The 14,071-nt window shown below is 45.2% G+C and overlaps 1 protein-coding gene across 1 annotated transcript in view; it reads left to right on the top strand.

Annotated features, from left to right (window-relative positions):
- The window catches only part of VAT1L (vesicle amine transport 1-like), a 133,645-nt gene that overhangs the window by 55,585 nt on the left and 63,989 nt on the right, over positions 1 to 14,071 (top strand). The window contains exons 4-6 of the mRNA XM_012641529.1: positions 6,992 to 7,134; positions 12,410 to 12,513; positions 12,938 to 12,993. Of these exons, the coding sequence (XP_012496983.1) occupies positions 6,992 to 7,134; positions 12,410 to 12,513; positions 12,938 to 12,993 (303 nt within the window). The remainder of the gene's footprint in view (positions 1 to 6,991; positions 7,135 to 12,409; positions 12,514 to 12,937; positions 12,994 to 14,071) is intronic.

A 14,071-nucleotide genomic window follows, 5' to 3' on the forward strand; every position in this document is an offset into this window, starting at 1 on the left:
TTCTTTGACCACATTTTTGGTCTGTGGTTTTCATGAGCTGTTTAAGAGTGAAAACAATTTTGGAAAGAGATATACTAAGTTCTGTTTTAAAAAGGGATTAAAAAGGGTCAAGTTAGCAATAGAAAGTTCCATTTTTCATCAAACTTAGGGTAATGAGTCAACTTTCGTTCTTTTGGGGAGGTTTCTTCAAATAGACTTTCTTTGGCCCAGCTAAATAACCAGGCAGTGTGACATGGAGAACTTAGAACTGGGGAGACCACAGCAGAGATCATTAAGTCTGAGTTCCCATTTAAAAATGGGGAAACTAAGGCACAGAGAGATTAGCTCGCCCCCAATCACACCTTTGAGAACGAGTAACTTGACCACAGCAAAGTCCTTTCCTTCTCCTTGTCTAGTCTCCCCCACCACGTGCCCACAGGCTCCACGTTCATGCCTGCCCACATTCTGCAGATGTGCAAAATCATAGTGCACCAACGTGGTCTTATCCCTGTGGTTCAGTGATAGGAATTTGTGGTCTTGCCTTCATGACTTAGGTGTGTAATTGTACTTTTAATGGTATATTTATTTTATTAATATCTGTTGCCTCCATTAGAACACAAGCTCCAAGACAGGGGCCGTATATAATTCGTTCACCTTTGTATTTCCAATACCTGCCATAGGGTCTCCGCCATTACAGAGCTCAGTCCACAGCCCTATGGTGACGGAATGAATGACTCAGGGAAGTAACAGAGAGGCTGAGATTCAAATGATAAGGAATCAGCCAGGAGAAAAGACAGGGAAGAGGATTCCAGGCAGTGGAGACTGCATGTGCAAAGATCCTGTGGTGAGAGAGGGAGGGTGGCCCTTAGGAAGAACTGAGTATTTTTCCTTATGGTCAAAGCTAGAATTCTGGAATGCGGTGAGAGACAGGGCTGGGGAGGTCAACAGTATCTACATTGTAGAGACCTCTGTAAGCCACCCATTCTCTGTCTCTTTCTTAGTTGAGTCTCTTTCTGAATCCTGAATCACAGTGCACTGGTAGGATCATCTGTCCTAAATTCCCGTTAAGTGAGTGACCAGAATTTCAACCAGCTCAGTCCCAATTCCAAAACTGTTATAGCTAAAAGCTGCCACTTACTCAGTACTTACCACGTGCCAGGAATTGCAGTGAGCCTTTTACAGAGATGTGTTTGCTCCACTAATCATTGGTTTACTGTGCCTAGCTTTTCTGGAATAGGATCTTGCTTTAAACTACCCATCTGGTAATAAAAGTCATATCTCAGGGACCCAAAAAGCTCCGTAACAACTACTGTCCCTAGATTTCCTGCTGTCTGTGCTCTGTTTGAGGAGACCCCAGCAGCCCTGGTATGAGAATTGAGCTGATCCACATCTGGTTAAAAATCTGCTCACCCATCTGAACCTGAAACAAAGCTATCCAAAGAGTAGATCAATGAAGCCTTCCAGATTGGTGGCAAAGACCTGTGGTTTTTTCCGAGACTGCAGTTTGAGCGTTTAGCTGCATGGATAAGAAGATTAATAGCAGGGTGGCCTTGGAAATCAGGGCCACCTGGGTTTGACTCCCAACTGTATCATTTATAAGCCAGGTAACCTTGGCCAAGTTCCATTTCCTCTCTGAATTCCCATTTTTAGGTATAAAAGAGAAACAAAAATACTTACTCTAAAGGTGGTTTAAGGATTAAATGAAGCACCTTAGTAGGGTGCCTGCCCCATGGGGGGACAAAAGGAACCAGGAACAGCAGCTGCTATTACTGCTGTGTTGCTAGCCCTAGGGAAGAGAGGCAGAGGCTGCAGAGGCTGGTGGAGCATTCTTACATTCAAAAGCAGGAAGGAAAGTCAATGAAAAACAAGTGCATGCAAATCTCCATTTACCGCAGTTACTGGGAGAATGGATTGTCTTGTTCATTTTATGTTCTGGATCTGGAGGTAAATTGCAAAGTCCTTTTTATTGAAAGTTCATTCTAGCTTCCACAAATGTTTATTGAACCCGTGCTGTTTGCTAGGCATGCAGGAGAAACGAGGATAAATGAGATGCTGATCCTTGCACTCACCTTGCAAGGTGGAGAAGGGAGAGTATAGGTTTATCCATAAATGTGAGGGAAAGCACTTTTCTGCTTACATCAGGATGCTGAGTATGATTTACTTTAAAAAAATCATTGAGGATCTTGTAAGGGCCTCCCCTTGCCTAAGTGAGTTGATGGAGAACTGTAAGGCTGCACATAGATGTGTATTGAATTTATGTTTTCCACCCACTGATATTTATATAATAATTATATAATATATATAACACTTACATAGCATACTACTTATATTATGTTATTACTAATATAATTCTAATTCTATATTACTAATTAAATATATGCTAAAATTATTTATGTGTACCATACTAATTATTCAAATACACTTGTAGTACCAATACATATATAATACTAATTATACATTATTCTAATTATATATGATTATGTTATATATACTATTCTTATAAATTATTATATATAATACTCATATGTTATATGTCATATAAGAATGTAAATATATAAGTAGCCTGGATTACTTGTATAATCTCATTTTTTTTAATCATATATATCTTTCTCTTTAAAATGGAAATGGTGCAGATCCCAAGAATGGAAAAACAAGCACCACATGTACTCACCATCAAATTGGTATTAACTGATCAACACATAAGTGCGCATATACAAATAACATCTATTGGATGTTGGGCAGGGGGAGGGGGGAAGAGGGGACGAGTATATGCATACACAAAGAGTGCAATGCGCACCATCTGAGGGATGGACACACTTGAAACTCGGACTTGGGAGGAGGGCAAGGGCAACATATGTAACCTTAACATCTGTGCCCCCATAATATGCTGAAATAAAAAAAAATGGAAATGGTGCAGTTCTGCTCAGGTCAGAGCCTGCATATGTTGATTAAATCTATGCTTGATTCCAAGTCTACCATACTAAAGGACATGAAGGCTACAAAATGATTGGGGAGCGATGCTCCAATACACTGAACTCCTCTAGTTCCTCGTGCATCCATCCCACCAGTTTTACCAAACACCTGCTATGCACCAGGCTCTGCGTGGGCACTGGAGCAGAGAGCCAGGGAGACATGGTGCCTGTCCTCACAGAGCTCACACATGGGTCAGGCAGCAGCCAGAGAAGGCTGTGGTGGCCACTGTCCTAGAGGAGGGAACCACAGGTGGCTGGGGGCACAGAAGAGGGCAACCAACTCTGTCTGGGACGCTGGAAAGGATTCCTGGGGGAGATGCCTGTCGGGGAGTGGCTCTGATTTGAAGAAGAAAGAGGCAGGAAGGGCATGACGAGTGGTGGAAAAGCACGTGAGGAAACTGGCATGGATGCTGAAAGAACACGACTTTGCAGGAGGTGGAGTCAGAATAGCGGCTGTGCTACTATTGCTGATGGAACAAGACCAAGAAAAATAGGAAGAGTAGTCTTAGTAGCAGTGATAGAAAATGTCAAATATTTATTGAGCATTCACTGTTCTAAGCTCTTTGATGCACTGTATCATATAACACCACAACAAACCTATCCTGCATATAGTATTACCATCCACCTATTTAAGATGAGTGAACAGAGGCGCCGATATATTGGTCAGCTGGTGAGTGCGGCAGCCAGGAGAGAAGCAGACCAAGCTCATAAGATCAAGGCCACTTGTTACTCTAATGGCCCTGGCCCAGGCTCATTCTGAGAAGGCCACAGATGAGGGCTACATGGTGCCATGCTTGTGGCAAATGTTGACAAGTGCTGGCTCAAGTATTGGAAAAGTGGAGGGACGTGAACGAGGCAGATGGGGTCAGATCAAGGAGGCCCGAGCTTGGGTGATAAACGAAAGGGTGTGCATTTTCTTCTGAAAGTGGTGATAGGCAACAAATAGTGAAATGCTCCGTGATGTGTTTGATAAAAATGACTGTGACACAGGAAGACATGTGGAAACAGGCTGGCCAGTTAGAAGAGAGTCGTCAACAATCCAGGGGAGGAAATAGGATGACCCAACTGGGAAGGGAGAGTTAGAAGAGAGGCCGAAGAGAAAGAAATAATGCAACTGCTGACTAATTGGATGGGGGGCGAGGGAGGAAGAGGGGCCCAGGGTGGCCCAGATTCCTGGGTTTAGCAATGAGTGAAGGGTGCAGTCCAACCGCCTGAAGCAGGGAATGCGGTAAGAGGAATGCTATGGGCTGAATTACATCCCTCCCGAAATTCATATGTTGAAGTTCTAATCCCCAATACTTCAGGATGTGACTCTAGTTGGAAATAGAGTCTTTACAGAGATGATCAAGTTAAAATGAGGTCATTAGAGTGGGCCCTAATCCACTAGGACTGGTGCCCTTATAAGAAGGGGAAATTTGGACACAGACTGTCATAGAGGGAAGATGACAGGAAGAGACACAGGGAGAAGACGGCCATCTACGAGCCAGGAACACACCCTTCCCTCACAGCCCTAAGAAGGAACCAACCCTGCCAACACTTGTTTGTGGACTTTGAGCCTTCAGAACCATGAGAAAAGAGTTCTCATGTTTAAGCCATCCTGTCTCGGAATTCTGTTACAGAAGCCTTAGCAAACTAACACCAGGAGTAACTCAGTTGGAGGTGGCCACGAGTTATGTTTGGGATCAGGTGAGTTTGACGTGTTGCTTTGGGACAGCCAGGTGTAGACAAAATGCCAACATGGTACTTAGAGATGCTGGTCCAGGACTCAGTGGGCAGCTGGGGACTAGAGATGAACATGTGCTCGTCGATTCTGACACTCTGGTATCTACAGCACAGCGTGACTGGGACATAATGGGAATTTGAAAAATAGTTGAATGAATAAATGTTGTTCTTGCCTAAGGACAGAGGGCAGGAGGGACTACAAGGATATTGGAACTGATTCGAATTTCCCATCCCAGTACTGAGAAGATTAGCGCAAGCCCTAGTGACACGAAGATGTAACTGTGGCATATCTGAGGCCAGTGAGTTTTGGAAAATTGTTCTGTTGGTTGCTGATATTTATATTCCATAGGAAGGATAGTTTCCTCTTTGTTCTGTAAAATCTGAGAGAAAAAAATTAAACATCAAAGCTATTCTTATAACAGAGTACTATGGCTTGTCAAGAGTCTTAGGCACATGCCCATGTTCTGAAATGTTGACCTCCAAGTAGTGGGCCAGTAACATGGCTATATTAGGTAGGAACTTCAAAGTCTTCTCAGCTCCAAATGTCAAAATAAGTAGACAGGGTGGCCTAATAGAAAATAGCAATAACTGGAAGCCAGGAGACTTTGAATTCTAAAACTGCCTCTGAAGAAGTGGGTGACCTCAACTTTTCTGGGTCTCCCTTCCTTCATCTATAAATAGTGGTGGGAAAGCGATATTTGGATAATCTTCCAACTCTGACATTCTCTCAATGTTGCCTTTAATTGCAACTGGTGATAAGATAACCTTTCCATAAATTGACCTGCCACCCTGATTTAGTCCACCAGAGTGAAGGCATGAAAACAGGATGACGGGCAGGAATTAAATATCACAGATGACTTCGGTAGAATAATTTCCCTCCTTAAAAATGGCAGCTGGGACACTGGAAGGAGACAGTGCTTGGTTTTAGAATGTATCTCCATTTCCAGCAAATTGGGTTTTACTGGAAGGTTTCAGAATGCACGTGACCACGGTATTTTCTCCAATAACTTAAATTTCAACCACATTTAAGGAGAATATGGAAAATCACCCACTCCTGACTGCATTTGTGATTTCCTCTGGACCATTTCATATTTAAAACTCATGTTGACCTTTTCTTTCTATGTCTGGGCATCTCAGCCCTGAATGCAATAAGCTCCTAAGGGGGAAAGATAATTAGGATTTATTGGGCATCTATTTAGTGTCACATTTTGTGCCAGGTCCTTGACCTGTGTTATGTAATACCTCATTTAACGCCTCCCTGGAGCAGATGCTGTCAGCACACCATAGCTTCTCTGCACTCAACTCAGCCTGCTGAAGGCTGCTCGCTGAGGTCTTCTGTCTGGCCATGGGACCACACTTAGCCCATGAGAACAAGCGGATGGGCATATGCATTCCTACTGCAGAAGCAGCACTCAACCAGTAGCAGATGGAAATTTGCTGGGTCAATACACCAGCTTCCTCAACCCTTGATTGGGATAACTCGGAGCATGGAGTTTTCCAGAGAGGTTGAACCATGGTGGATATGGTCCTGATGACACAGCTTTTACTGGTTGTCTTCCTTTTTTATCTTTTTTTTTTTTTTTTTTTCTGAGACAGGGTCTCATTCTGTTGCCTAGGCTAGAGTGCAGTGGCATCATCATAGCTCACTGCAACCTCAAATTCCTGAGCTCAAGTGATCCTTCTGCCTCAACCTCCCGAGTAGCTGGGACTATAGGCATGCGCCCTCAGGCTGGTCTCAAACTCCTGGCCTCAAGCGATCCACTCTCCTCAGCCTCCCAAAGTGCTAGGATTATAGGCATGAACCACTACACCTGGCCTTTTTTAGTCTTAACACCATGCTATTTCCTGAGATCATCTTCCAAATAAAGTAGTTACATTCAAATCTTTGTCTCAGGGCCCTTGACCAAACTGAGACATCCCTAAGACCCCTATGGAGTAGGTAACATTACTGCTGATTTACAGCTCAGCGTGGTTAAGTAACAGTTGTTAAGTCTTGGTGCTGAGTTTGTCTGACTCCCATTCACTTTTCTCTACACCAGTGATTCTCACCCAAGGGAGTTTTTGTTTCCTGGGGGACATTTTGTAATGTCTGGATGCATTTTTGGTTGCACACTGGGTACTTCTACTAGCATCTAGTAGGTAGAGACCAGGGATGCTGCTAAACAGCTGACAGTGCACAGTTCAGCCCCTACAACAAAAACTAATCCAACCTGAAAACTCCAATGGTGTCGATTGAGAAATCCCGCTCTTCCCCTAGCAGGACTGGTTGTTAGGTGGTGGCTCTCATGTGTGACTTGTCTATTGTCTTTCACTTCCAGGGCCAAGCTGTGGCTCAGTTGTGTTCCACTGTCCCCAACGTGACTATCTTTGGAACAGCTTCTACTTTCAAGCATGAAGCAATCAAAGACTCCGTGACCCACCTCTTTGACAGAAATGCAGATTATGTTCAAGAAGTAAAAAGGTAAAGTGTCCGCTCCACAGAGCACTGGGTTGGCCCCTGCTCTTCTCTCAATGAACAGTAGCATTCCTATAAAGGGGGGATAATGATGATGATAATATTAATAGTGATAATAGCAAACATATATTGGGGGCTTAGTATTAGTAGCTTTGTGCTGAATACTTCACGTGTATTAGCTCATTTAATCCTCTTAGCACCCCTATTATTATCCTGAAGGAACAAAGCAGTTAAGTAACTTGCAGAGCTAATGTATTAAAGCCATGCTAGCTGCTATTAGACTGTCTTAACACATAGAGGCTTATTTCTCATTCATTCGTGACAGCCCAAGATGGATGTTTGGTGGACGATTTTCCATAAGGGACCCAGGCTCCCATTCAGGGATCCAGGCTCTTTCCATATTGTGGCTCCACCCTTGTCTTGGGTCTTATGGTCCTTTGCTTCTAGCTGGCAGATAGGGAGAGAGCACTGGAGGATCACGAATGGGAGGTTTTTCTGGGCCAATCCCAGAAGGAACACCCACCCTGCTCGTATTCTAGTGCTCGTACTCAGGTCCTTGGCCACATCTTACTGAAAGCAAAATGGGAAATATCGTCCAGCTGTGCACCTGGCAGGCATGGCACAGGTAGTAAAGGGTGGTCCTTGGAGTCAAACCAGACATTCCAACTTGGGAGCCCATGCTTTTGCTGTACAGATAGCGCCTCTCTAAATCATAAGCTGAAGTTCCCTGTAGGAGGAAGGGGCAGGGAGGAAAGGAATGTCATGTGCATATTGAGTAATGGAAATGCCTCTGAGGCTGAGAAAGCTGCAAAAAAGCTTGATGGGACTCAAGTCCAGGGATGTCTGGTTACCTGCTCTGAGCACAGATATTGACAAAGGGGAACCTGGGGAGCGGGGAACGGAAGTGGGAGCACGAGGTGAGGCTGGGCAGAAGACTGGTGTCGGATGCACATAAAGACCACACACACCAAGCTAGGAAATGTGGGTTCCAACCTGAGTGTGACCGAGAGCCACCAAAGGACCAAAGTGGTGGCATGATCCAACATGGTTTTGAACAGTCACTGGTGGTGTGGAGAGAATGGATGGGAGGGGGAGGCTGGGGCTGGGAGGTCAGGTGCTGGCAGCTGCAGTCACCTTGGGAATGTTGGTTTATAGCCTGGGATCCTGAAGCTGTTGATCTTGGCCATGTGCATGTCAACACAAGGAATCAGACGGAAACTCCAGCTGCACCAGGTTGCAGGTGATTTGTGGGCTCTTCTCAGGGTCCACTCTGCTCACAGCTCCTGGGGAGATGCAGAGACAGCCCAGAGCCATTGTTTCAGCATTTTCAACTTTCCAGCACTAAATCATAAGGTACAAAGAGATATTGAATTGCCCAGATGCATCATAATAAAGAAACACTTTTCTCCAAATCACAGATTCCAGTGGAAAACTGAAAGACAAGTAAATGGAATAGTTCGGTTTTTGAGGTGATAGATTTAGACCAGATTTGGTGAAACGTGTCAAGTTTCTTGGAAAGGAGAGTCTTCTGATGGTCTGAATTTTCACGATTGTTTTAAAATGTTGAATGTAGAGATTTACATATATTTTAAGGTCGTCCCAATAGTTCCAGCAGGAGATGAAAGGAGAGCTTTCAAGCTAGCGATGAGAAGTTCACCCTCTGTTTCTCAGATGCAGGCTCATTTTGAAGACACCCACTTGCCCAGTTCCACAGCTCTCGGGTAGCCCTTCCTGCTTTTAACTCACGTCTCTCAAGCTGTGGTCTGGAAAATGAACTACCACTGTCCCTTCAGTTATCTTTTCTTTCACACTGTTAAGTGCTATTTTTGCAAGCATCCTTTCATGTATTCATGCGCCCACCTGCTCAATAAATAGGTGCTCAGTGTCTCTGAAGGGCTAGGGGCTGTGCGAGGGTGGGGTATCCGGCAATAGGGACCCCTGAGAGTCACTGTCCTCATAGAGCTTAGAGTCTAATTGGAGGAGAGGTGACAAAAATAAAACTATAACGAGAATTCACTGATTCACACTTTTGATATGTGCTCTGGCGGCGACATGCGAGGTGCTAGTGAACGTTTGCCAATGGGAAAATCAGAAACGTCGTGAATCACAGAGTGGGATGTTGAAAGTTGGGGGATGAGAAGTTGGCTGGGGGAAAAGCATTTCCGACTAGGGGGAATGCCATGTGCTAAGGTTCGGGTCAGGAACAGCTTGGTAAATTCAAGAATCTCAAAGGAGACCAGAGCAGCTGGCAGTGGTAGGATGTGGGGAGTGGGAAACGAAAAGGATCAGGAGATGGCAGCTTTTCTGAAAAAGCGATAGCCCATGACCAAGGGAGCTCCTGCCAGCCCCTTTCCCGGGCAGCCACCCCATCCCATCTCCTCATTGTCCTGGACCTGCTCCCTTTGCCCCTGAACCTATGATTTCTGCTGATGTCAGAAGAGTAGAGGACAACAGCATCTGAGACCCACCTCACCACCACCTGCCTGCAGTGAGACTTCCAACAGTTACTGTGCTTTGAAGTAGAGACCCTGGGATTAGACTAAAAATGATGGGGAAGCCACAAATAGGTTCATACTACCTTCTGTCCCAGCCACCCCATCCTCAGGCAATAATGCAGAGGAAGAGAAAATCTGTAGGTACAAAGCTGCCTGCTGCAAAGCCATGTGCTGCTTCTGCCTCATTGTAAGGGCTCAGCAGGTGTCGACGGGGTGAATTACAGCATTGTCTGTGATAGCGGAAATTCAGAACCAGCCTCCACGATCCACAGAAGGGAAACAGTTCAGTAGATCATGCGACACCTACATGCTTGAGTACTGTGCAGCCTCTAAAAAAAAAAAAAAAAAAACAAGAATTATGAAGACTCTGTCACAAAATGAAAAAGTGTCCATGGTAGCATATTGAGTGAAAAAAGCAGAATGCCAAATTCCATCTCCACTGTGGTCACAGTTTTGTACAAATTCTCAGTGCACAGAGACATCAAGTGAAAGGAAAGGGAAAAATATCCGCCTGCTAACATGCAACAGGAGTGAAACACGGAGTGATTTCTTTTTATTTTTCGATCACAGATATTGTTACACTATTATGTGTACGATGAACTAGAAAAAAAATAAGATAAAATTTCTTGAGATGAAAACTCTTTTATAAAGCAGTCATTTGGTAAGCCTCTTTTGAACACATTGTCAGCCTTGAGCCAGGTGTGGTACAGGAAATAGAGGAAAAAATATTTGTGATCCAGACCCTACCTTTGTGTCAGTTACCTTCTCTCTGTTTGGGAGGACAGAGATGACTACAAGGGAAACCAAGCAAAAGAACTAGAAACCTGGAGTCATGTGGACCTGACTGCCAGGGCTTTAGAAACAGAGAAAAGAGGAAGATCAGAGAGAGTGTGTCAAATGGACAGCCCCCAGGTGGCATTTGAAGAGTGAGAACGATTTCTGTAATAGAGAGAAGTGGAAGAGAGTCCCAGACAAGGGAAGCTTGACTACAGCGAGGCAGATAACAGCAGCACGCTTTGTTGGTCTCCTGCCACCCTGCTAAGAGTTCCATTAGACCATTTTATATGCATCTCAGACAATGCCTCAAAGCAAAAATTCCTCATTGTATAGATAAGGAAATTGAGACTTTGGCCCACATTTGGCCTCAGAGATGTGTGATTCTATGAACTTTCTATTCTGCAAAACTCCACTTAGTTTATTAAATACTGAAAGTGGAAAACAGAATGGTGGGGTGGGTGCCATCATAAAGTTGAAAAATTGTTACGTTAAACCACTGGAAATCGAGGACCATCCAAGTAATCAATGCCTGCAAGTGGACTACAGAGATGCAGGGGTGAGCAAGACAGGCATGTCCCTGGGACCTGAAGTGTCCAAACTAGTAGAGACAGTTAAATGAGCAATTGCAAGACAGTGGGGTTAGCACCAGGTAGGGGAGTGCAGGACACTGGGGAGCACAGGTGAGTACCATCTAAATGGAAGCCCAAAGAATATACATGAGCTGCTTTCAGGCTGTGCAAATTTTATGAAGTAGATATTGTCCTTATTTTTCAGAGGCAGGAGGCAAGGTGCAGCTTTGAATATAAATAAGTGTCACATAGACACACGTGGTAGGACTCAACCCCGGATGGTTCTGGTTGCAGAGTCTGTGATAGTTCTAGCACCCACACTCACTCTCACAAAGGCAGTGGGGGTGGCATGCCCCTGGGCCAGGGAGGAATCCAGGCTGCTGTGTCAAAGCCCTCTGTGAGAAGCCTACTGTGTGCCAGGCACTGTGCCAGCCACTCTGAAGCCGTCTCATGCAATGACAGTTAAAGTTGTGGCACAGGTGAGTTCTCAGAGAAAAGAGGATACAGAAAGAAAAACTGAGCGAAGGGCCAAGGATCCACTGGACATCCAAGTCGCGGTGAAGGGGAATGCAGGTCTTGGCAAGGTCCAAGAGTGTCCCTCCCAGTACCGGCGCTGCCAGAACCTACCCCCACTCAAGAGAAGCCCTTCCCTGTCCCGTGTGGGTGGGAAGAAGAGAGACAGTGTTCACAATCAAGGGACCAGGGGCTGGGGACACAGGAAGAACACACGCAAAGGTCTTGGATCAACAACTCCAAAATATCTCGCTGCTGAATGTGGCCTGGAGACTCCCCGAGCTGGGGCTATTAGTGTTTGCTTTTTAAATCCGCAGAGATTTATGTCGGCAGGAGAAAGAGCACGTAGGAACCGCTGCATTGGGCCTCCACCCCCACCCTCTGTGCTTTGTGTAATTAGTATACCTACCTATGCAGGCAAGGTGGACACCCCCAGAAATTGGGGGGAAGAATGAGGATGGTCCTTGTGCCTCTGCAGGTGATTGTCATGATTATTTCACTAAAAAGACTGCAGTGGTGCTTTACAATGTGAGTGTAACTAAGGGAGAGCTAGTCCCATGGCTACTGATGGAATCTGAGACATCTTAAATAGACCCAACTGAGTCCGATTCACTATGATCCACTTGAGGGGCTTGCAATGGGGGGGGGAGGGGGGGAGCACTTTTCAATCTTGAAGCTCTTACCTGCAGAAACATGTTCAGTTCTCTACCAGCCAAATTCTTAGCAGCCTCCAGCTCTGAGAAATTCTTGTAGTTGGACCCAGGAGGAAACTCTACCTCCCAGGCTCCTGCCCTATTTCTTGCTGCTCCTGGAGCTCTCCCTGTTCCTGCTTCTTGGTAGTCAAACAATATGGCACGGAAAGGAAATGGATCAATAGTTTGGTTCCTGACAGGTGACAGGATTTGGCTTTGTGTTCTCCTCATGTAGAATCTCTGCTGAAGGTGTGGACATCGTTTTGGATTGCCTCTGCGGGGACAACACCGGAAAAGGTCTCAGTCTTCTGAAACCCCTGGGAACCTACATTTTATATGGTGAGTGCTCAACGACAGCAGGGACGTGGTTAGGGGCAGGGCATGTTGCACGTGCACCTTCAGACAGAGGCTCTAAAAAGTGAAATGTGTTGCTATAGTTGGGGATGTGGGTTTGGGGGTGTTTAATTTTTTAATGTTTTCTGTAATGTTTCTATCGCTGTGAGCTGTAAAATAGCAGGTGTGCCTACTGCTCTATATTTTGTCATTTCAAATGGGATCCAACAAGGCCCAGCCAATGTGGTCACTCATATGAGTAGAACCATTAAAGGACTTGACCCACAGGAGGAGGCACAGGTGGAAAATATTAAATTTGTTTTCAAGTTCTTGCCAGTTCTGGACCAAACCACTGCCATTTTTTTTCAAGCACAGCAAGAAATGTTGATTTTTGGTAGCATGGCTTGATTTGGGAATCTTCCATTTGCAGGCTCATCCAACATGGTAACTGGAGAGACCAAGAGCTTCTTTAGCTTTGCAAAATCAGTAAGTATCTGTGCATGCCTGATGTACATACTGGGGTGGCACTTGGATTTGCATGTCGTGAGCCCCTCCGTCACAAGACATTGTCCTAGTCTCGTTTATCCTTCATTTGCATCACTCACTGTCAATAAAGCCCACCTTGCTACCCTGCTCACTGCACATGGGCAGAACCAGGACTTTGGGCTACTTCTGTCTAATCAAAGCATAGAGGTAGGAGTGTCGGGGAAACTCAAGAGAGCTTCATTTTGATTTCAACAGAGATTGCTCAAGTCTTGTTGTTTTTGATCATCAGTCAAAAATGAAATTGGCCTTCATAATATTTATCTGCTCCATAGAGAGCCCGGCCTTTCAGTGTGGCCACTTTCTGACCAGGTCCCTGGGGGGACTTGAGACTTCTCTATGTCCCATCCCACTGCGTGGGAGCTATGAATGGGGACCCTAAAACTTTAACAAGCTCCTCGGGTGATTTTTAGACACAGGCAAGTTTGTGAACCACTGTGTTAGGTGATCATGCTCTGAATGTGGTCACTACCTGTCTGCCATTGAGAAGCCACATCCCTGGGCATTTACCCCACTGCAGACTGACTCAGATCTTTACTCCCATCTAGAGCTGCCTTTGCTAGAATTAAACTAATGTGGGCTTGAGCTTTGATTTTTACCCCACCCACCCTAATAGGGGATTGCTGCTTCTCAAAAGTGCCTGTTGCTCTCCCCTCTGCTCTTGGCCTCCTTTGAAGGTGGTTCAGCATTGATTGATCCGCCCACTTGACAAGCATTTTCCGAGCACCTGCTATTTGTGGCACTGTGCCAGGCCCTGGGATGTCACAGGGAATGAGATAAGTGCATTTTTAAAGAATGTTTTTTAAAGTTTTTCATTTTTTGTTTTTGTTTTTGTTTTGAGACAGAGTCCGCTCTGTTGCCTGGGCTAGAGTGCCATGGCTTCACCCGAGTTTGCAGCAACCTCAAACTCCTGGGTTCAGGCAATCCTCCTGCCTCAGCCTCCCAAGTAGCTGGGACTACAGGCACACATCATCATGTCCTGCTAATTTTTTTTCCATTTTTAGTTGCCCAGCTAATTAAG

The sequence above is a fragment of the Propithecus coquereli genome, unplaced genomic scaffold, assembly GCF_000956105.1.
Source record: "Propithecus coquereli isolate 6110/MARCELLA unplaced genomic scaffold, Pcoq_1.0 Scaffold165, whole genome shotgun sequence".
Lineage (NCBI taxonomy): Eukaryota > Metazoa > Chordata > Mammalia > Primates > Indriidae > Propithecus > Propithecus coquereli.